Source organism: Dromaius novaehollandiae, chromosome 5 (genome assembly GCF_036370855.1).
Source record: "Dromaius novaehollandiae isolate bDroNov1 chromosome 5, bDroNov1.hap1, whole genome shotgun sequence".
In the NCBI taxonomy this organism is placed as follows: Eukaryota; Metazoa; Chordata; class Aves; order Casuariiformes; family Dromaiidae; genus Dromaius; species Dromaius novaehollandiae.
This window is the reverse complement of record NC_088102.1, coordinates 40,816,387-40,841,039: the sequence shown is the minus strand read 5'-3', so window position 1 is coordinate 40,841,039 and position 24,653 is coordinate 40,816,387. Positions and strand designations below refer to the sequence as shown.

At 42.1% G+C, this 24,653-nt stretch overlaps 1 protein-coding gene across 3 annotated transcripts in view; it reads right to left on the bottom strand.

Moving 5' to 3' along the window:
* The window catches only part of RGS6 (regulator of G protein signaling 6), a 296,947-nt gene that overhangs the window by 48,896 nt on the left and 223,398 nt on the right, over window positions 1-24,653 (bottom strand). For all 3 annotated transcript variants that reach the window (XM_026095735.2, XM_064512543.1, XM_026095737.2), the window contains exons 6-14: window positions 22,486-22,537; window positions 19,765-19,829; window positions 16,704-16,780; window positions 16,035-16,116; window positions 15,444-15,518; window positions 14,173-14,271; window positions 13,077-13,138; window positions 7,416-7,526; window positions 3,798-3,923 (exon numbers count right to left, since the gene is read on the bottom strand). In XM_026095735.2, coding sequence (XP_025951520.2) covers window positions 3,798-3,923; window positions 7,416-7,526; window positions 13,077-13,138; window positions 14,173-14,271; window positions 15,444-15,518; window positions 16,035-16,116; window positions 16,704-16,780; window positions 19,765-19,829; window positions 22,486-22,537 — 749 coding nt within the window. The remainder of the gene's footprint in view (window positions 1-3,797; window positions 3,924-7,415; window positions 7,527-13,076; window positions 13,139-14,172; window positions 14,272-15,443; window positions 15,519-16,034; window positions 16,117-16,703; window positions 16,781-19,764; window positions 19,830-22,485; window positions 22,538-24,653) is intronic.

Sequence of the window (24,653 nt, the reverse complement as noted above, 5' to 3'; positions counted from 1 at the left end):
AAGAGTGCAAGAAAAAGAGTTAAAATAAAAATAGAGAGAAAAGAAAAAAACAACTGACTGGCTTTCCTGCTCTCACATAAATAATGGACAGCCAGCAAATAAATAAGCCACAGGGCTCAGCCAAACCCAGGAGACCAGTGGACATGATCCTGCAAGTTTATTAGAACACGGAAACACGCTGGAAGGAGACCCGGCGGGTCAGCGAGTCGGCTGCTGCTGTCTCAGGCAGTGCCTCACAGGCCACCCCCACCAGGACCAATTTGCTCAGCTAGAAAGATACAGAAATAACCCACTACAATCGACCCAATGATTTGGGATTTGCACTGCTGGGTGTAAGAGCAGAACTGGTCCCACTTGTTATACCACTGAATGAACTACTTTCATTTCAAGCCTCTCGCAATTGCACGCTTCATGAAATCTCTTTGCTAGCACTACCAGGAATTGCTAGGCTTTCCAGCACTTGCTTTCTTGGCTCTGCCTTGAGGTTGGGCACAGTGGTGTACCGGACTCCTGCCAGCATTAATGAGGATCCCACTGACAGTCCCAAGAGAGGCTGTGTCCCCACTGTGACAGTTCCCACATCTTTCCATAGCTACTGCGAGAAGAGTCCTTACAAGATACCTCCAAATGTAATTTTTCTAATAAGATGCTAGATGCTGTGCCCTCAGAAAGTTCCTCACAACTTCCCAGGCCTTGGGTGGGATGCATCTCACTTAAGTGTAGATGTCTACAATGCAGACAGTGTCATTTGAATTAGTCTCTCCAGGCTTATAGATGGTGGAGAGAGACAGGCACTTTACAGTGTAATTTCCCTGCTTTTAGATGCTCACTTAAGGCTGAAACAAATCCTCCCCTAGCGCAGGGTGATTCACTGACTCCTCTTCAGCTTCTGTTCTCTGACTGTAAAGGGAGCCTTGACACTGGTATTTTCAAGCTGTCTACTTAGCTGAGGCAGATCCCAAACTTGCTGTTAGGTGTAACTCAAATTTTGCTTGCTTGTTTAAGCATCCAGCAGTTGCCTTCCTTTCTACCACACACTCTTAATGAGAATTCAAGAGCTTTCTCTGCCACACCTGAACCTTAGAAAGCCCCTTGCTGCTTCGCAGCACTGTTAAACAGTCCATCCTGTTCTAGCTTTCCTTATGAATACTTCCGCCTCTATGTCCTGTTAAGTGTCATTTATAGCCCTAAGCAGGTTTGCTGATATTCATCCAATATCAGGTAATAATCATACCACATTTGCCAGTACCATGATAATGATACTGTAAGAACTACAATAACGGTACCACACTAACTAACAATGATACCACAGTCTTCCAAAAAGGATGTGAGATTTAACCTCTCCCTACCACAGTCTTCCGGTCTGCAGCCTCCTTTTAGTACAACCTATTTCAAAATTGAAGGCACATCAGGAGGAGGAGCAGCTGGGACTGACCAAGAAAAATAAATACTTGCTTCCTAACAATGAAACCTTCTCTATTTGTTTGAGCAGAATGAGTGTGGGGATACCCACTAGTGTAAAACCTGCTGGGTTTCAATAGTGCAACCCCAGGCATATAAACTTTCTCTATTTGTTTCAGTAGGATGAGTGTGGGGAAACTCACTAGGGTAAAACCTGCTGGGTTTCAATTGTGACACCCCAGGTATATTTCAGAAAAGCCATTTGAGGAGTATTTCAATACAGATTATTAATCCTGTGCATCATCACTACAATTTAATTGCTAATGAGTACCCCTATGCATGACTGCAGTAAACATATACAAGTTCAGTGATATGACATCAAATTCACATATGTAACTTAACAACACTCCCTTGTTTATCTTACAAGTAACTTTCAGATTTTTTAAAAAATAAGAAACATGAAAGCACATTGATTTTTCACTGTTTTGCTGCTGGCATGCTTTCTGCATTTCTTGCTGGGCAAGGAAATACAATAGTCAGTTCCCATGTAGTTTAAAATCACTTTCCAGGGAATCTCACTTTCAGATCTCACGGGCTAGCAGATTGCAATGAAGTGGCAACTGTCCACATACTTTATTAAGGTATTTGATTCTCTAAGTAAAAAAATAAAGAAAACACAAACTTAAAGCCAGTGCAACCAAGTTCCTAGCTAGTGCAAACTGAGAACAACATCAAAGTCACTACCAGCAAAGGCACAAAACCAAAGACACAGCCAAATTACATTGCTGCTGGATCCTTCTGTGTCTCCAGGACTAGGTGGGGGGAAGGGGCAGGTGAGGACCATCTCAGATGCCTGTGAAGTGCCTGTGACCTCCTGGACTTCAGTCAAGGAGCAAGGCTAAGGATCCTACACGCAAGAGTCTTGGAGCCCAGGAGCCACCCCTGCTGTTCAACCCCTGCATGCTGGCGCCCTAACACAGATCCAGGCCCTCCCCTTCAGCATAGATTGGGACCTGCAGCCTGCCCTGGCACTAATGGCAAGTCATGTGCCCTGCTGCTAACAACCAGCTTCCTACTTCTGCAGAAATGGGTGAACATAGCAGTACATCTGGCTGTTTGTCACATGCAGGTGAGAATCTGAACCATAAGCTCAGCCAGGGATTACCAACCCCTACCTGTCCCAGACTGCCTCTCTGGCTGGCACGAGCCCTCTCCCATCTTTGGACTTTGCAGAACAGAGGAACAAAGCTAGCATTTAGAAGCCTACAATCCTGAATGCTAGTCCTGATGTTAGCCCGAGACCTGTATCAAGCATAATCCTGCAAACCCTAATTTCTCAGAGCTCACACCAGTATATTTGCTTCCGTTGTTACCCATCCTATTTTAATTTTGCAGTATATCTGTTCTCTGGTACCTGCAGGATACAGCAATAAACTAGCTCTTCTACTGACCTCACTCTCTCCACAGCAGGAGAGATGCTTCCCCTAAGAAGTTGTTTAGGATTTGGGTTGGAGTTAGAGTTAAGGTTCAAGACAACAGATGATGAAATACTGGTCTGTGGCTATATCCCGACTAATGCTGGGACAAGCAAGGAAGTCAGACCCCTGAGTTAATTCTACAGTGGAATTATATCTTAGGGCAATGTGTTAAGGCTATAAATTGGGTTTACACCAGCGCTACAGAAAAGCATGGTGGGGTTGGATCTTCTAGCAACCATTTTCATGTTGGTTCTCGAAAAATGCTAACTTGTTGCTTCTACCCATTACTGTCATAATTGAAGTAGCAGAATTGTGCATGGTGGATTTAGAGACTTTAAATCCAATGCAGAATCATGTGAGTGTCTACATAATATTTCGTAATGGAAGTTTTGTTTTCTTCAGAATATGAGAATGTTACGTACCCAGAATACCTGCATAAGACAACTACTATTAAGGCGGGAAGGCCAAGCTCTCAAATAATTAGGAGGTGTCAGAATTTAAAGAAGCTGGTATTTGCTGAGAACCAGTACTAAACAGTCTTTGGGCACATGATCACCAAACTACGTTTCACCCACAGGACCCTTGCCACAAACACACGCGCAAGTCCTATTTATACTGTGTATAAGCATGTGTTAGAGGGCTTAGTAGGTATATGGCATGTTTCACCACACAAACACACTGGCACACATTTGCAGACCTTTGCATGTGATACTTGATAACACTGCCACTACTAAGCACTGTTCCAGCGATTACCTACATTATTCAAGTACAGGCAGTTGTAGCAGTGCTATGGGCCATATCCGGCTGTCTTCAACTTGGTGTTTTTAGCAGTTCACCAGAGACCAAGCACTGCATTTCACCTATGTGTGAGAGTATGATTAGCCCCATTTATCTAGATCAAATCAAAAAAGGTTTTACCTGAGGTTTTCTGAGCTGAATTCTGATTCCAGGAAACGAAGGAACTGGTCTCGTCCTACTGGGTCCTTCAGCACTTCATCCATAGAGAAACCCCATCTTTTCACACGCTGCTGGCTAGGTTCTTTGCTGTTTAGAGAGAGAAGGAAAAAACAGATGGAACGTGTGTTTCTGCCTGCTGTCCGAGCAGCTGCCACTGCTTCTACTACGCAGCAAAGGGAGGAAGATTATCAGAGCAGGAGAGGCTGTCTTCTCAAGATTTTGCAGAAATACAAGCTAGCAAATAACATATAAAAAGCAGCTATAAAGACCAGCGTCATTCTTAATGCAATTGTATTATCTGGGTGCTGCTTATATAGCAAGATGAGAGAGAGCGTGCATGGTATGATTTTCAAAGAGTAATTTCTTGTATGTGTCGTGTTAAGAACAACATATTGTATGTCCCTGAATGATTGATTATTCATTATGCGTTTCTTATGCTTCTTCTGGAACGCACCTTGGTAATATATGCCAAGGCAGAGATTTGCCAGCAGTGTTCATTGGGCCAGCGGTGAGGTCCAGATCATCTTCTTGCATCTTATGTGGTGCTGGCTGGTCACTTGGAGCTGACTTTGGATTTTCAGTTGCAGATTTGCATTAAAAAGGCAGCTTCACGAAGAAGCAGCGAGGCCAAGATTTCTAAAAATGATTACTGGTTTGTGGGCTTTTATTTTTCAGTGCCTCTGATTTTTGGATGCCTAACTCTTGGACGATTAGAAAGCACTCCCCAAGCCATGACAATCGGGCTCTCATTTTGTGTCTCAGCTGGGAAACTGAGATGCAGAGGCACCCAAAATCACTAATGACCTTGCTCCTCACTCATTTCTTAATAAAGCCCTGCTTAAGTAAGCTATTGTCTGAATTGCCAGACATGTTTCAGAGACGCCTACAGGGATAGGCAGTGCCTGGGAATCACAGCGAAGAGTCTTCAAAACAGTCTCTGCATCAGAGCGTAAGCTGGGCGCACAGAGCGTTTGAAATCTTCTGGTGTGATGGCGTCCTACTATGAGACAACCACTAAAATACCACTCAGCTGCTCACATTTGTGACAGTACAGCCATTGTTAACAGTGCGTATCTATTAAACTGCATGTCTCATCACGTCCACAGTGATTCCTAATCCTACAGCCTTCAGGGACAGTGGCGATCTGTGCTGAAGACAAATCAGCCGAAGGGGTAAATAAAATGCCTACTTTGATTTCCCCTTGGTGTAAAGACAAAGCAAAACTGATGGGCATGTCCTTACTCGAAGTGCAGAGAGCTCAGGCTGGCTCCTCCTGTGTCTGCCCAGGAAAACCGCAGCGCTGAGGGCAGCAGTGCCGAGGCACCTGCCTCGTCGTTAAGCGAGCCAGCCCAGACACAGGGACAGCAGCCCCATGCTCATGCAGTGCTATATGTGAGCTAGGTTCAGGGAATTTCCTGTCTTACTCAGAGATCAGTAGCTGTTCTGCTGCACAGGGTGCACCGCTGTTGTGTAACATTCTCGCATGAACTGAAAAGGCCAAAGTGTTGTCCAAAATTGCAGGTTTTTAGTGGCAGGTCCCAAGTCCTGAGGAGCCATGAAGGATTAACTGCAGTGGCACAGTGCTTTCCATACTCAGATAGACAGGGTTTTACCAGGAGAAGTGTGAGCAGCTTGGTTTTCCTGAATGAGGGCTCTGCTTTCCTAACTGAGGAAAGAGCTTTGCAGGCAACACAAGGGGCTACCGCAGCTCTTGGGGATCATTTAATTATTCATGCAAGTTGCAACTAGATGCAGATGCAGTGAGTTCTCCTATAAGAGAGAATAAAATGGAAATACAGAGCTGTTTGTTCTTCTGTATCTCAATAACACTGCTTTCCCTTTTTCATCAGCAGGAGAATCACCTTCCTTAACTTAACACAGAGATCAGAGCAGGAGCCAAGCACTTTTAAATTCATATAAAAGCCATGACATCTGGTTAAATTGTATTGCTAAGGGACACAGAAATTTTTGGGGGGATTTCCAGCTACCTCAGCAGATGCACACTTAATGGATGCCTGGATACCCCGTGGATGGGGGTTCATCCAGAGAAGTATTCTGCAGAGGTTGCATTCATTTCTAAACCTGCTAGGGAGGGATGCAGAAGATGAGAGAAACTGACTAAAAAAGAAATCTGAACTATCCAAATTATGTGAAGAGGGGCAAAGATTAAGTAACAGATTACGGATTTCTATGACTTCCAGAGATGCTGATGAAAAATACTGTTCATGTCTCAGATCATATGGGTTTTAAACAGGAAAATAATTTGCCCTTTTTCTGGGACACATTTTCCTATGGATTTGCTTTCTTGGGCTGACAGCATCTTAGACTTTACATTATTACATAAGTACAGATATGATTAGCTTTGGCACACTCTTCTCAAAGATTTGCTGAAGTGAACTCTCAGCTCAGATTTGATGCTCAAGAACAACAGCTAAACGGAAGGAGAAGCTGCCGAGCACTAGCAGTAGCTGGCCAATGGAAGTGTGCGAGTGAGTTGTGAAGGTCATACATGGCATGGTGAATTATGGCATCTTGCTATAAATCCAGAGCTCAAGTCTTGCTCTGGACGTATGCTAAAGGACAACCAAGCTATAAATGAGCACTCAGTCTCACAGGCTGGGAAGCAAAGGAAGCCAGATGGTGCTTTTTGGGTATATAGTTCTCTTGTATGCCACTGGGCGTTGAAGCAGGTACACCTTAACTGTGCTAGCTCAGTGGATTAATTAGACTTAGACAAACCCTATATTTCATTCAAACCTGCTCCTATAGCTGTTAGGCATATAGGCAGGCAGGACAATGCTAGTCCTACTATTAGGGCTGCTTATAGCCTGTCACTGCAACAGATGAAGATACTGGCCAGACTTCCCTTGCAACTGCCTCTTAATGGGCTGTTCACACTCATGTCACATGGGCAAAAGACGGTCTAAACTGCAGCACGATGCACATTTTTTGGAGGAACTCTCTCAGGTGTAAGGCATTGGAGGTCCTGAGTTCCTTCCTCTCCCTTTTCATCTCTTTATTACACACCATCACAGACACAAGCCAGCTTGTTCACAAACAGGTGAGGCCCAGACTCACTTTGTCCATCTACCATACTTTGGACTTGCCAGGTGTCACACATGGCGTGTGAGCTACACTCAGCCAGCCCCGCACACCTCTCCTACACAGTGACTCTGCAGGCAGGTAGGGCTGGCACCAGCGTCTGCCCAGTTGTGGCCAGCTGCGCCTTGCAGAGGGATCCCAGGACAGTTAGCAGGCTCTCAAGGATCAGAGGAGGTGTGCTGCAACAAATACCCCTTAGCAGCATCCAGCATTTGTGAACACTTAGATCTGACTCTGCACGTGCTTGATAGGCCCCATTACCTTACTTACAAGAGACATAGACGTGAAAGGGCTGTATAACTCACAGAAGAAGTAAAACGTAAGCTCCTTTTTTAACTTGTAACTACGTGGTTGTATCTTGTAAATTTACAGACGTCCAACTTCCTACTGAAACAGGGCAGTGGGAAGAGCATACAGACAAAATAACAACACTACGCTAAGATTACTTAAATTTGCCAAGTAAAAGCCACTTCTTACCTCATTTCTATGTCCCACAAAGCCACATCGTCACTTATCCAGGGATTGGAAGGCTCAGCAGAAGTTATAAAGGGGTCATATTCCATGTATTGCTCTGAGTAGGCTATTAAACTATGACAGATTAAAAAAAAAAACAGAGAAAAAAGAAAAAGAATCAGGACCTGAATGCATGGTTGTATATTAGAAGCTATAGCTTTCAGCAATTCTTTTTCTAATTTTGTGTTGCTTTTGTCTTTACATACAGATGGGTCAATTCCTCAGCAACCACAGGAGTCCCTCTCCCCAGGGACTCTGCATGGAAGGATTTCGCTGCAAACACTCACCAACTCACCGCAACATTTTCAAGCTTGACTCTGTTGAGATGCCTACAAAAAGCCTGATGAGGCAGCAACTGGACTGATATGCTCCCAGCGAGCAATGGGATGACTATGAACCTTGTGTTCCCCTCTTCATCCATTGCATGCTGCTGTAGCCTCTTGTCCTTTGCACCCATTTAACTTCACGCATTTTGAGTAACTCATCTAAGGAGGGTCATGCACTGTAACTAAGCATATGCTTAAATCTTTGCAGGATCACAGCTCTGAGTGTCAGATCTTCAGACTATGGATCATGGTTTTGTTATGTCGGTACACTGCCCAGCACAATGTCAGTATTGCAATATACTTTAATAGTAGTTTATAATAATTTACTTAAAATACAATAAATGATATGCATGTTGGAAAAATACGTGGCATTTATGCCAGTTTGCTTCATGACTAGTCAGATAAGACAACATACAGCAGCCTCTAGTTGTTACTAGGAGGAGTTTCAGAGCACTCCCTGGGGACATAACTGTCTGCTTGCAGAAACGATTCAGGAATTCCTGCACTGGGGCAGGGGTTAAGGGGAACATTTTTACAAAAGGGAGACAGCATATATGAAAAAAAAAATCAAAAGAAATTTGTCTTAGTCTATACGTTAAACACCCTAAGGTACACTTTACATTTTTTGCCTAGCTCTGTAAACTAATTAAATAAATTAATTGAGTCTCACCATACTGAACAACTAATTCACTTTCACTGTGCCTGTCCATGCTAAACTTTATCTCAGTCTTCCATCCCTCAATGAGGCAGGAGAATTAAAAGACCCTGTGAAATAAAGGGTCACAAAAGGCAGAAAGTTTCCCTGACCTGCTCTACAATAATTATTCTTTTTGTCTGTCCAAGCTCTTATCATGAGGCATTAAAATCATACACTTTTGTAACCACAGCAGGTTCCCATTGCCCCTCAGGGCACTCAGGGCTGTCTCTTCTCATTTCATTAATTACATTTCATGACTGCTGTGGGTCAAGGGTTGGAGGAGGGAGCAGCGTCCAATTTCAGAGAGCCGCAGCGATCCCTGAGACATCAATGAGAGAGAGGGTTGATCAAAACAAATCCAACAGAAAAGAATCAATCAGGAGTTATCTGCTGTGAAAGGTGAATTGCTCCTAATAAAATAATAATAAGGCATCAGAGCTGCCACAAATACTAGCAACCCCCCCACCCCCAATTAAATGAAACAAGGGGGGGATTGCTAAATGCATTTTGCTGATTCAGCATAATTACAGCAACTGAATCATTGCCTCATTGTAAACAAGAGGTTATAGGCAGGATGAACCCTATGGGAAAGCATTTCTGTCCAAATGCAAACCTGTACTTTTGGCCTCTCAGGTGATGCAATGTAATTCTGGTAGGAGAGGCAGTGGTAATGGTTCACTGGAGGGTGCAGAGCTTGAATTGAGTACCTGCCTGTCTTGCATTCAGGGGGCCTGCTGAGCCTTCACAGTAACTTCGGAAAACTGAAGGCTAACACAGATTCGTTACAGGTTTTCGTCTAGCGAGCTGAGATTGCTGCTGGTAGGGACACTTTGGTTTTCCTCAGCCGTTTCTATAATAATGGGCTTGCATCAACCCTGAACAATGCAGTCAGGGAAAGCAGGAGGTAGAATTTATCGACAGTTTTGCTCAACAGTTCTCAAATCTCCGTGCCAAATCCAAAAGCCAACAGTATGCAGGTCCCAAATGGGGAGAAAGAGTGTGGAAGAAAGAAAGGGAAAACAGTTTCCGAGGTGCATGCAGCAGTTGAGGGATGCCTGCTCCCTCAATTGGTGCAGAAAGGTGAAGAAATTGGTGCAGATCTGCTTCCAGAAGGGGAACAGGAGGGATGGGGAAGAAAACCTTCAGTAGCGAGCGTTTATTTAACAGGAGCTGGGAATAACTTTTTGAATGCTTTTCTGTTCCTCTTCTACAGTTGGACAAACACTACCCGATAGAATGCCACACATTTATGGAAAATTACGCACTTGGTCAATCACTATTAATTTCTATTATATTCCTTCCTTACTTTCTTAACTGTCTGAAAACTGAGACATTTAATGACTAACTGTTTTGTGCAGTGACAAATCTGCTCCTAGCGCCTGCTGTGGATTTGTTTTACCTCTGGCTCAAACTCTGGGGTGGAGCAACGGGCCCGTAACTCCCACCGCTGTCAGCAGGAACCACGAGACGCTGCTCTCTATTCCCTGTTATCCCTGTAACTCAGCTCACACGGGGGTGGCTCAGCTTGGAAGTGGCTGACTGCTGGCTTTCCCACTGCAGCCCCTGGTGATGTTACCTCAGAAGGCACATGGGACCCGAGTAGCTGGACTATATTCTGGGACAGCAGCTTGCTTCCCTCTTGCTGCTCCCTGCCTTATTTCTTTCTCGTGATGTCCCTCATCCTGTCCCAAAGTGCCTTTGTGCTGTGCTGGGGACACGCCAGGAGGTGTTGCTGTGGGGGTCCAGCTGGGGAAAGGAGGGTGCCGAGACACCGCCCCCGCTGTGCTCCAGCGGCCCCGCAGCTGCGCTGGCACTTCAGTTAATCCCAGCAGCGCAGGCCCAGCCTGAGAAGTGACTTGCTCATAGCGGCACCTCCTTACTCAAGGGATTTGCTCCTGGTACGTGCGTGTGTTCAGCGTTTTACATGTTGCTTTCAGGCCGTACAGGTTTTATTTTAAGCAAGAGTTCAATTTAGGCCATCTAAATTCATTCGCCCTCACCCATCCCTCCTTGTCAAGGCACTTGACTTATCAAGCCCTTCGTTTCTCTTCCTGCAGTTGCCTTTGGCGGTGTTGTTTAGAGTCCTCCACATCTGGGCGACTTTTGCTGCTGCTCTTCACCCCGAGCCCCGCAACAGAAGAGCCCGTGAGCCTTCAGCAGCGCAGGTGCATCACAGAACTGCGCCCTTCTTCACAGGGAGGAAATTATTCAGAGGGGAAGGGGGTAAGCATGGGCGCAGGTGGTGGAATCTCTCAAATTTGGGGATTTTCAAAACTTGCTGGACAAAGTGCTTATCAGCCCCATCTAACTTTGAAGTTGGCCTTATTTGAGCAGGGGTTTGGACCAGGTGGCAGGGAAAGGTCCCTTCCAGCTTGAATTTTTCCATGACTCTCACATGTAACCTTTTCCTTCCAGTTAGCCTTTCCATCATGTTATACTTCTACTTATGCTAAATAATAGTATAATAAATAATAATACACACACTAACATAAAATCAGATGAGAGAGCTTTTCCCTTCAGAAAAAGAACTTTAGCTATCTACTTGTCTGTAAGCAATCGGGAAACTTTATGCTATTGCATCATTAGGCCAAAATCTTCAAATGCAGGTAACGACTTTGACGACCTGGCCTGAGGCACCGTGAAGGAGCTGGTTTTTCAGCACATGCTCTTTAGCACCTCCCGGAAATCCAACCCACAGAAGGCACCACAACTGCCGAGTCAACAACAGAGGCTCTCCCAACCTGGAGCTGGTGAGGAATTTTCCAGATAAACTTTTTCCTGTTGGAACAGGAGAGCTAAAAACACTTGCACTAAAGGGTAGGTTCTGATAAATATCCCAATTACAGGTTTTTTTAATTTCAAATTTGTCAGTTAGCCTCTGTACATTTTCAACATTACAAACTTCTGTTTGTTGCTTTAAAAATTTTTTCCTCTCACATCTTAGTGAATTTACATGAAAATATATCTATCTTAAAGAAAGTTAAAATCAGACTGAATTTTCTCAAAACAAGTGAAAAGTTTTTGGTTGTCCTTATCTAATTTACTTGTCTCCAGATGATTACCAGTTTGCGTAAGTTTTGATAGCTATTTTTTCCCTCAGTTTGGGACCAGTTAAAAAAAAATGCCAAAGTCCTTCCAGACCAGGAAAATTGTTTCCTATCTAGCTCTGCCCAAAACTAACAGATTGGTGTTTTCAAACTTGAGCACTGATGATATGTATTTACACTATCAGTAGCTCCTTATAAACTTGTTATGTGGACAGGAACAAATGTCCACAGTGGATGATTTTTACTGACTCCATCTTACTGAATAAATACAAATCTAGCAAAAATTCAAGAAAGACAGATCTGCTTGTCTGTAAATTACCAGCCTGAAAATTATTACTGCCTCAGGATATTAAAGTCATTGTAAGTAAATTCAGTACAAAATAACACTATTTTTGTAAAGCACAATTTTTTCTTCTTCATAAAAAAGAACAGAACCACAAAGCCCAAAACATAAATATGGACGTGCTAATTTCATAGTACAAGATAGCATATGCAGGATTTCAGGAATCCTCTGAATATTTTCTTTTTAATTAGATAAATTTTCATTTAAATTGTTAAACTTCATTAGCCGATAGGAACTTACTTTTGAGCTCTTGTCATTTAATTTGCCTAGTTTAGTATACACATGCTAATTAGCGGATCAGGCACTGTAAAGCGCAACATTTCATAGAGTAGTATTTTTTTTAATTGTTTAAACAAAAAGTTTCTTTATTATTTCTCTACAAGGTGCCTGCTCTTATAATGTACATCACGTTCAACAGAGTTTTGCTCTAAAAGGTGATGTTACAGAAGAGTGCTGATCCCTACGTTTGTCTGAGTGATTTCATTGCAAATGTGAATAATTTAGAAGTATGAGTAAAGGAGCTGTCATTCACAGGAAGTTAAATTTGAGCTTGTTCTGTTCTTGTTCATACTTTCCTAACAGGAATAAATATTCTGCAAGTCAAATTGTGCCTTGATTTGCCTCTGTGAGACATTTGTCTCTTAAAACATTGCTTTGGGTAGCACAGACACAAACCTAGTACTTCCCACAGGGTTTTATACATCTAAGTGGAAGCAGAAACTTCCCTAAAATGCAAATAGGAACATGGACATGAACAACACATGCAACAAGAAGCAAACACAGCTCCCTCCCCAGAGCTGTGCTAGCTGCGCCTGACTAACAGGAGAGATGAGCACTCTGAGTTCACCCACAAAAGTAAAATGGTTATTTTTAAACTGCAACATGAATGACCTTTCTGTAAATAATTCTAGGCTTGTGAAGGAGAGGGAAACAGAACCCCTCAAAGGGTTCTTCCTTTTGTGAATTGCATTTCTTCTGCTTTTACGGTACAGTGACATCCTCATCTTTCACCTTCTTTTTCTCAGTGGCTGAAGAGCGAGTGCAGAAGTGTCAGTGGTGAGCAGACAGGCAGCATGGCCGGTCAAGGAGGGAGAAGGATTTGCTGTGCAGAAACGGCACCAGCCTTTATGCACTGCTGTGCGCTCTCCATTTCTTGAAATACCAAATTTGAGACGAGAAAATACGGGAAACCATGCAGACGGAGACACTCACCTTTCTGCTACCTTGGACATCTTTAAACAATGTCTGTCTATCTGCACGTTCAGAAAATTTATCTGAGGAGAGAGATGACAAGGACATTAGCAATCCAGGAGCTCTCGAGCATGCATTGATCATATCCCAACACACCATTGATTTCTCATTCCAAACAGCTTGCAAGTAACTCAGAAGGAAATGGGACCCTTCCCTAGGTATTAGAAGAAGCTTATTAATTGCTTCTAACAGGAGTTTCCATTTCATTTGACAAAGCCCTGGAGGAAGCTTCAGGAGAAATAATTAAAAGTAGAAAAGGAAAAACGCGTGTATTGGGGGTTGAGGTTCCTAGACAACTCAGGGCACAATGTGATCTCCTCCTTTTTGCTCCATGCTCCCCTCTTCCATTTCTGGCTGTAACTCTGACTGCCATCACAAGATGAATAATGGCTTTATAGCACATTCATACTGTGCTGTGATAGTTCTTAACAGTACTCTGCAGCCTATGTTGCCTATGATGGAAAAAGCTCAAGAAATTCAGTGTTCAGATTTAGTTCAGAAGTTCACCCTAAAACTGGCTGCCTAAAAAACAGGTGTAAAAGCTGCCTTTACTTAAATGCTAACCTAATGATTCCTTCCTGCATTTCACTGTGTGCTGCTTGTTGCAGGAAACATAATTGGGAGGCAGAGACCCCTGGGCTGCGGCAAGGATGCGTGAGTTGGTGACCATTCCTTGAAAGTACTGTGCAAATGATTTTTTTTCCCAGTTTTCTGAAAGCCCATGCCCTGGAATGCTGCCTGTTTCCCTAGCCTTAGTCACTGCCCACTTTTGAGACATCCTGGAAATTAATCTGTCTAGTGGCCCACAGGCAGAGTAATACTAGATTAGAAGGTCAGTATTACCAGTAATACATATCACTGCAGAGCTCAATTAATATATATCTGTAAATACTGACTACTTTGCATAAAGCATGTAAGGATCAAGCACAGCTAAGGCATACAACTGGTTTTACTGATAACTCAATAATTTTATATGCTTTTTTCTCAGATAACAGCAGTCTGACTTTTACAGATGGACTTAGTTCTCAGAAAAGATGCTGTATAGCTGTCTACTTACTTGTTTTCGGAAATCCTCTTTAGTAGTTTTGCGTACAGGGTGGGAGGGCACGTGTACAGGACTTTGGGGCTGAGACTCCTCAGGAACCCCATATACTGACTGTAACGAACCAATACACAAGCAGAAGGGATTACTACCTTTTTCTCTATCATGCAATGAGGAAAAATGCAATACACAGAACAGTAAGGTAACAAGTCAGCAATTTCCTACTATTTCTTTCCAAGCATGTGAATAATTATTTAGCCTAGAGCAAAATTAACAAATCAGACTGCATTTGCAAATGCCTGCACTTGGAAAGTCTGCAGACATGTTAACCAAAACCTGGGGGTTTCAAGCATGACCTTGTTTCCAATAAAACTCTCATACCATTAGATATGAGGTGACCACTCTGTGCTGCTGCAACCTACAGGCTTGTTTCTCAGTAAGTAAAAAAGGGGTTTGTTTTGAATGTTAGAATGCAGCTGATAATTCTCAGGAGCTCTGAGCACTGTGGGTATCGATGTTTGCAGGATGAGCCCTGGGAAAGGTCACTGTGGTGAACCAAGCAGAGAGAGAAAAAAAAAGACAGGAATCTAACCCTATGTCATTTTCTTCCACTGAGTTAAATTTATGGTCATAAAACTACACATTAAGGAACAAACTTAACCAGGTGTCAGTGGGTCAAGTTCACACAAACCTCTCTAAATGAAAACCTGCAGGTTGACTTGTCGTCATTTATTTTCAGGACACAGACCTGCACTGAAAGTAATATCAATTATCCTTTCCTTTAGTGCATTTGCTTTTTATTTAATATTTGTAAGGCACATGTGTATAGCTCTGCTGCAATTAACTGCTGATGGAAATTAGGAGTCTACTGCCACCTCCAAAACTGACATACACACATAGGAGCTAAAACTTGCTGGAAGTCAAAGGCACCCAAGTTGCTAATGACCCAGCCTTTGAAATGATTAAGTCAGGTAAATAGCCCTGAAAAATCTGTCCCCTCAGAATTTCTGGAAATAGGATCTAGCTATTTTTGCCAATTGATTTTAATTTTAGGAGTGCTGATCTAGCACGTGTCTGGGGCACTGAGCTCCCTAACGCCACTCTCAGGTCTACCAGTGACTCAGTTTGGTCCCTCTCCACCTGGAAAATGGGCATAGTAAATTTACTGATTAGAACAAAGCTGAGCTGATATTTGCAAAACTTTTTTTTTTGATCCCTATAGGGAAAGTCTGATATATTGTAGGTGTCAAGTGTGATTCATATTAAAAGACAAAACAAAACCAGACCTTTTTGACCTTCTGTGGGTTTTTCATACGACGACACTTTCTAATGTCCATTTCTGTGGTGTTCACACAGCCTGGCTGAAAAGAGATAGCAATAATATTAATCTTTTCTGTTTACAATCTACATTCTACCTTACCTTTCTAAAGTATATGATTAGAACTTCTTCAAAATTCTTTCCTTAAGTCTGCGTCTTGTAAGTTATGCTTACGAAACAAGAGAGTGCATATAGCTAAAGCTGGCATCACAGCATCAAATCCATTTACTCATAACTTTGGCACCAAAAGGAAATGTCTCAGCTAAGAGAGTCTTTTTTGTAGAAAGTCTGAGCCAAACTAGTTGAACTGTTTTTCTTCATATATACAACAAAAAATCCCCCAAATTTCAAGTTTATCCTATATTTTCAAGTCAGTAGTTCCATGCACACAGAGATCTAGAATGTCTACAATAATCTTGTAGAAACTTGACTTTTTGGAAGCACAGGGAAAATGCACATGGTGACTTTAAAAGCAATGTCTTTATGCAGCTCTTAGCACAGTGTTTACTAGCATTAAAACCTTGTCAGAACATGGACAGTCTTTTTAAAATAACTTTACCACAGGCCTGTGCACATCCCAGAATGCTCTTTCCTGGCTGTCCAAAATTTTTCTTTCTGTTTTATCCTTTTTCCTGTCGATTCTGAAAACAGAAGCATAAACATATGAGTCAGCATAGAGCTAATGCTTTCATCTTTGCTATAGTTCCTCACTGGCTGCAGAGAGTTGAGGTACAACTTAGTTGACTGGCGATTGCTATAAACGAGAAAAACAAATAGAGTCTGCTGTAAATGCCATCTTTCTAGGTACTCTGAAATGACAATATTTTTCATCTTTGAAATATTTTACAAACATAGAGTAACACACAGAGGACAAAGGTTTTTTCATTCCATCTACATGAAACAAAAGTACTATACAGAAGCAGAAGCAGAATGGGCAAGTGAATTGCCCAAGCTCACATGATGAATCAATATGATATTAAGAAATCAAGCTCAGGAATTCCTGACTCACCGAGTTACAAACAGATAACTAAACCCATCTTTCAGTCTCTGCCACAAACCTTGAGAATTAGCTCTCTATTGTTTCTAGCCTGCCAGTGACTAAAATCTACCAATACTTTCTGAGTTTAGTTGCAGTAAAGCCCTTGACAGAGAAATTTTATCTTCACAGAATCCCCTTCCCTGCACAGCTCTAAATATTGGTGCAGTTCAGTGCTCCAGGATTACTTACTTCACTTGGGCCTCAGCTTGCATGAAGATAAATTCCCACTTCCTTGCAAATGCCCTCTGAAGTCTTGCTAAGTTTTCCTGACAAGAGATGAAAATAGTGAGAACAATTACTCCTGGTAATGACGATGAGAGCTTAGGAACACAGTTACCGTGCTGGGGGTCTATTTTATTCCTTCTCTTTTTAACCTAGAAAACTCAAGACATGGAAGTTAGTGTTGGTTTCAGGGAATTCCCCTGTCGGCAAAGTGAGGTTGTGACACTTCCTCTCAGGCCTCCCCAGAGCGCAGCCAAGAGGACCCTGTCAGGGAGAAGTAATGGAGTGCGATGAAGACAGCCAGAGCTCTAGCAATAAAATAGTGATGGACTTGTTCCCAAAAGATAATACTGAGCAGCTTTGTGAAACTCATGACTTTCATTTCTGTTAGCAGATGGCTGCCACCTGCACGTTTCCTGCTCTTCCCCCCACTTTCCCTTCCTCCCCTGCCCCAGCTCTCCTCTCTGGGCTTTCGCTAAGGTGCAAGGCCTGAGCATCCCTTGCCATGGGCAGGGCTGGTCGCCGCTGAGAGCATCGCCCAGCTGCACAGCACTGACCTCTGGGAATGGCCAGGATGATTCATAAAAGGAAATAGCTTATTTGCCTGAACAATGAAAATAACTAACTGCAGTGACTAGATCCAGATGCAGCCTTGCTGTAAGCCTGAGGTAAGAGCTCTTGTCCAGAGCCACTACAGAGAGTGCTGTGACCTGAACATTCGGATGTGGATCTCACTTCATCGTAGTTCAGTGTTCAACTTGTGGCATGGCCTGAATTTCAGGCTCAAGGCCATCTTCAGACTTAACTCCTAGATGGCACCCCAAAGTCACATATGCACGCACACTCTGAAAAGGAGGCATTTGAAACTATTAACTTGCTTCTCTTATCCATTATAGCTGGTTCAGGTGTTGCAAATTTTTTTAAGGGATAAGACACCATTAGTTCTACTGCCATTCCTTTTATACGTATTCTTTTCATTTTAAGAAAGTGCTTAAGCACATGCATTTCAAGACCAGAAGCAATCTTCATATTATTTAATCTGACCTCTTGTAAAACACGAGGTTTAAAGCTTGAGCCTGTTACCACCAAGTCCACATGGGAGTTTCAGTCCATATACATGGAGAAAAACAATTAAGCAAATGATTTATAGCTCTCCTGAACAGTGATGGTTTCCTTAACTGTAGCCACAGGGAAGAACTACTTGCAATATCTGCAAAAGCAATTTTCTGTGAGTTTGAGTTTTTTATTTTAAATTATGTTCACATGTGCCCTCTAGAGTAAATATGCTGAAACCAATGAAACCACCAACTGAAGCAGTATCGGAATCAGGCTTATGTTTGGCCAATAAGAAACAAAATTAAATGCAATCATACGAGTTCAATCATATAATCAATAATTCTGCTGCGTTACCAGCAGAAATCTAGAAGGTCTATGAATGACACAGGCAGAATCTAAAATGAGAAGATGTGCCCTGTGCTGTTTTGTACAGATCTTCTCGGGAAAGTTCAGGTCAGTGCTGATACCTGTGGAGAAGCATCCTCATGCTACGTCTGCAAAAATGTGTACTAAACGTATGGGACTCCTTCCTACTCCTGTAAGCCTGTTTCTCTTACTTGTGCTCAGCTTACATCTCCACTGCTGTGCCCGCTTCTGCTCTCATAATAAGTAGGAAGGGTCGGTGCCATTCTTATCTCATTGTCTCTAATTAAGAGAGCAAAATTTGAATGCAGAAGCCATCTCTAGCAGTGCAATGTAATCTTCACAAGAAAAACGAGAGACTGCCAAGATCTAATTATTGCCATCACTGGAGCATTGCTACTCTCAGTAGACAACGATGTGCAAAAGTACTTGGCGATAGCCTCATTGCCTGTGTGTGGGTGTTTGTGCTGCTGAACAGCCTTTTGTTGCTTTCTGATAGCTCTTTAGAGTACTTACAGTTAATTGGTTTGCTGTGAGCAATTGTAATTATTTTAATAATGAAATAAAAAATATGCAGAAGGAACAATTCAGCAAAAGAATGTATAAATGCATGTGGGTTTTTGTATTCCTTACTTTATGTCTGTACACTTCAAGATTGGAAGTCTTGGGAACCATGCACGCATTTCAAGGATGGACTAGATAAGCAGCAATTTTTGCATGCTCTTCACTGAAAGCACCAAAAGATGTATATTTGTCCATGTGTCCAAAAGCCCCAAAATGTAGAAGGTAAGAAAAAAGGAAAAAAGTTCATTCTTGGAAAAACCCATAAAATATATGCAATACAGATGTTTTCATCATAATAAACATGAACACACAAGGCCACTAGAACCAGCTTCATAAACTAACACTCAACTGAAAACCTCTGCATTTGAAATTCAGCTGTTATGCTCTTGAGCTAGTAAACAACACACAGACAGCATGAAAGAAACAGAAGTTCAGCTGGCCAGTCTGTCACGCTGCCTGCATTTAAAGAAACTCACATCAGCCCTGCCTCTCCTACCTCCACCTTCCCATCCCTCTCCACCTGAACTCTGTGCAACTTAAGTCGACACTGGGGATAGTTTTAAGTGCAATAACTTTGTAACAGAAAACACTCCTTGAATAAGCCTAATGAATAACTTTTATATGGTATATTGAAAGCATAGGCCAAGTTGAATTTCTGAAAACTTTCCTTCTAAGGTCTGAAGCGATATGTCACGGGTCATCAGGATTTAACTGCCCAATAATGCACTGAAAATTCATCATCTCAGTGTGTTCGTATCGGCTATAAAACAGGAACTCTTAACTGGAAACAGGAAACTGATGTAAACTTCTATGTAATTTGCCTGTCTCGGTGGGCTATATGGCAAATACACTGAGACAGTGCAAAGTCTATGTCAGGGACATTCCCCTTTCATGTACCTGATTTTCTCTCCAGATCAACTTTCACACAATTCTGACGACTAAAGAAAAAACAGTAAAAGCTGACCCCAAAGCACAAGGCGGCAGCATCCCGTCAGTGAACAAAGCATTCTTGCCCCCCTTGAAACTTGAGCAGCAGTGTACCTACGGCTTCATAATCCGCCAGCTCCAGCCTAGCTTTGTTCTGCATGGTCCGTTTGCAAAGATAGATGGCTAAAAGGAGAAACAGAAAGGAAAACAATTACAGAACAGATTATTAGTACAAGATCTCAAGAAAAGAGTGGTGCATGCACTGTTCATCCTCATCAGAAAGCACCATAAGCCAAGGAATGAGAGGGCTGAATACCCACCTGACGTTACACGCCAGTATTCTCAGATGCCTTAAACTTTGGGGACACCTCATTTTAAAGTGGAGAGCACAGCCGTGAGGACCTAACAAGGAGTCTCAGAAATGCACCCTTGCATCTGGGGTTGGTAGAAGATTTAGCATTAGCAACCTGTTCCCCTCAGCATTTTGGGAATATGCCTGCTGATGTGAGCAGCTCTCCATATCTCTGTATTTCTTCTCCCCTTTTACTAAAAAATAATCTCAGGATATTGAAATGAAAGCAGAAATACGGGCCAGATCTTAAAGGTGCGATACCAGCATTCCTTCATATGCTCCACTCACTTATTCTGTACATCTTTAATGGTTAAAAAAAGCCCTCCCATGTATCACCACAGCTAGATACTGCAGAAACTGATGTGCTTCTTGATTCTGAGGGTCCAGATGAACCCAGTGCAGGACAGCACATCAGGCCGTGTTCTGGGAAAGCCTCCACTGACCTGCTAGCTCACCCCATTTCTGTTATGTGCTGAAACGCAAGGATCCCCACCACACCCTGGGTATGGATTCAGAGCAGAACTACATAGTAGAGATCCAGTGTTCTCATTTTGTGGTGAATCTGGGTGTGAATTTTAAAAACTCCTTGTCTTTCACCTTCTCTCTTGTGCTGCAGGGCCAGGTATAATTTGTCTAACCATGTAAAATATTGGAGCCAGGCAGAAGGCAGAGTATCATCTACAGAAAACTTCTTCTATAACAAACCTTTTTCAGAAAATTTCAGGTTTTCTTTGCAAACCATGGGGTTTCTGTTTGGTGACAAATGAAATTTGTTGACCCCTTCATGAATATTTTTCATTGGAAACCTAGCCTTCTGTTTAAAATATATGAAAAAAACATTGTTGTATAAAACATTCACACAGTGAGCCAACATAATGCATGGTGACCAGAGTTATCAGTTCATGTATTTCTGTTCCTTTGCATTTATACTTTTCAAGAGCAGTTTCATCTGCAAGCCATTTACAACACCAAATTAAGTGATAGTCAGTCATCTCACAGTATTTCTTCATACTAGGCAGTGACCTGTCATTAGCAAGTCAGTTCCTGTCCTGTAAATGGTTCCATGCAAATAAAAGTATGAAAAGCTACTAGGATTTCAGTTTTATTTGGGTCTACTGCTAGTTTGGGATTAATTCCTGGGAAGAGTCCATCTGCGCAGACCCAGCTGATATACAAACACTGATTATAAACATATGTTAGAGATTTCTAGGATAGGTGAAAATCTGTCACTACATGGCTTAGAGTGAATGCAGCTGCAGCTCTTCCAGCTGTGGGTCAGCTCATATAAGGCTTTATTTTGAGGGGTGCTGTTCCACTCAATGCCTCTGCAGCACAACAACATAACTGTGAAACCCAGTCAATATCAAACACAATAGGAAACAACAGAACTTCCATCTTCAGACTGCTATTCTGATATTTCCAGAAAATACTTCTGGTATAGTTCAGACTGTATGGTTATATATAGGGGCTGTTTGCAAAATCTCTGAAAATTATTTTCCATATAATGAATATTTCCATGTTTTCTCCAAAGCAATCCGGCATTGGGATGAACACGTTAGGCTGTGCTAGCTTCCATTGCAGATGAGGACTGTGAATGAACTATCACATGACAGACACAACTGTGAGCAGCCCCTCCACCCCAGCAAATAATTTCCAGAATCCATAACGATGAGTAATTATTTTAAAAGAAGCACTTCCAAAAGTTCCTGTTTTATGAGCAGACACATGGATTCACTTCCTCTTCGAGTGCCACACCAGGATAAAGCAACTGATTTTATCACTTAACTAAGAAAGAAGGGTAGTTCTGGGAGAAACAGCAATACTGCACAGAGACAGCTAAAGATAACAACACTGACATATTTTCTTTATGTATTATCACTGTCTGCAGCCACTCAGATGGTTAGTACAGCATGTTGCAGTTTATTAGGTCATAAACCATGCTCAGTCTTCTCTTTTTACCAATTTTCAGCTGGTAATCTTAAAAAAAATGGGAAAAATATGTCTGATGTCATATATCAGAGAAGCTTAACTGTGGGTTGCCATCAGTTAGATACTGGTTTATTGATCAGCCTGATGAGTGCCCAGATAAGGTAACTTCTTATTGATGAACACATCAAATTCAGCTACAGATCAGAGTATGTTCCCCACAGAAGCAATATCAGTATTATTTACAATTCCCAAGGAGCAATATTCTGCTTCCCATAAATCCTGCTGAAATGAACAGAGCTGTATGAGAACTGAGGTAACTGTACGTAAAATTCTGGCCCCATTGAACTCAATGGCTAAAACTCCATGGGCTTCAGTGAATCTGGAATTTCATTTCTTGTAAGTGAGGCTAGCACAAATCTGCCTTTTATGTTGCAGTCTTACAAGAAACAAGAGCTGCTGAAGGGTTTAGATGACCAATAAATAATTATTTCAAGGACAATGTTTTCCATCACACACTTTCTGCACTAACTTTCTACAATGAAATAATTATATTCTCACCATAATCTGTGTTTTCTGGTTCCCAGCAGTTCGAAGGCCAGAAGTATGGTGCCTGAAGAAACAGCACATGTATTTTAATAATTTAAGAAAGGAAAAGCAATTCAGATGCAGAATAACATTACAAGTACAAAAAGAAGAATCACAAAGTCTAAGGCTGAGTCTCTGCCCAGATATTGCTACAGACTTCAATAAAGATGAGGATGGCTTCCCAAGAAGGTATCATTTTTAGCATTTGCCATTGCAGGTAAATAGAGATACTGAAACACAGAGTCAGGATGTACAGTATTCTGATGATATTTAGGTACTGTTGCCACCTCATCTGAATATAGGCTGCTTATCTTCTGTCCCCAGAACCTCCTCTTTCCCCAGGAATTCATGTGCACCCTGAATCTCTTTTTGGGAGCGTGAGAACAAGCCTTGTGGCCTTTTGTACACACTACATACCATTTGGTTTTTTTGGAGCAACCACCAGTGTGGTTGGCAGCCTACAAAACAATGTACTTCTTAAATAAACCAGACGGCAGTGTTCAGAACTCAGCTGATCAGAGTCGTTTTGAAAGCAGAAGTCCTGCTAAGCTTACTGTTTTTGTTTTCTATCCAGGTCTGCATATTGTGGTTGCCACAATTAATTACGAGACATTATTACATGGTGGCTGTATTTCAGCTTTAACATGAATGAAAAATAATGTCCTTGTGATTACACAAATTGCAGAACACTGTTTTGCATTAGTGATGTAATGCTATAAATGGGCATAGGACATTACACACATATACAAAGACAATTCCTTGCACCAGAGTACAGTCAGAAAACACGGAAGGATCAAATAATATGTGGTTCAGTGCTTCTCACTGATATGTATCTTGTGAACTTCAGGAGATGATGAGCTACTGTTAAAGCAGGGATGGATGGTGAGGTAGAAAGTGGCAAGAACAGGGTAATGGAATAGAAAAATGATTCTATCAATCAAGTTACTTCTGTAGATAATGGCTGAGGAGAATTGTTGCAGGACGCGATAGTAGTAGGAGTAGATAGGAGTAGGAGTAAAGGAGTAAGCAAAAATTGTAGGAAAAGATAAGAGGAGGAAAAAGGAAGTCAATGAGCGGTCAAGACAATTGGATGATGTGGTTTACATGGGCTTAAAATTAGAAAAAAGAATTCAATTACAGCATACGTTTGAAATAGGGCTTCTAAGAGCTGCAGAGGACACCTTGACAATTATCCTTCCTATAGGGTATTTCTTTTAAAATGGAGAAAAATACAGCTAGATAGGCAATTGGTATTACCCCTGCTTCTGCCAAGTCCTGCATGAAAGGAGAAGGACTTTCTGAAAAGCAGGGGAACTGTCATGAAAAATCTTAGCTTGAGGGATGGCAGGTAACCAGAGGGTGAGGAGAGATAAGGGGAGCTCTGCGATCTCTTCTTTTCCCCCCCCCCACTGTGTCACAGGTCTCATAGGGCAACAATACCATATTAGCAGCAAGACAGTGGGTGTGAGTGGCAGCAACATCAGATGCAAAGATGTCAAGATAAAAACAGGCTTTTCAAATAAAAACTAAAAAAGGGAAAAACAAAGAGAAAGGAGGAATGGGAGAGTAAACAGAAGAAAGGTCACAAGAAAGATAAAGGAGCTGACATGGATCATGTAACAGGAAAACGCAACTTCAGCTAGGAACATTATGCTGTAGGACTCTAGGTTTGAAGTTACTGCTACTTTTAAAGTTAAACAATCTTTCTAAAAGGAGTTGCTGCAGCACAAGCACTCAGTTAGCTAGGAAGACCACAGCAGCAGATTTTGGAAAGGGCATGGAACCCAAGCAGAAGATGCTTTAAAAATTCAACACATTTGGGAACACAAGGACAGTGAGGCATAGTGGTGTTCCAGTTTAGGTGACTTTGCCAAGGCTACGCATCCTCAGTAGGAGAGCCAAAGCTAGTAACTTGCGCTCTCCCAAATGAATCTGCAGCCAAGAGAGGCTCAAAATGTGAATTTTTCTGTTGTGCCAGAGTTTGAATGCTCAATTCCAAAGTTTGTCCTGATCCATTCTGCACAGGAAAATGACTATTCAATTCCCTACCAGGGTTAGAAGCTGAAAACCATTTTCTTCAAGATACAGGATGATGTTCCACTACTGGTTTAGTTTGACTTTGAACATAACAGGCTTGAAAT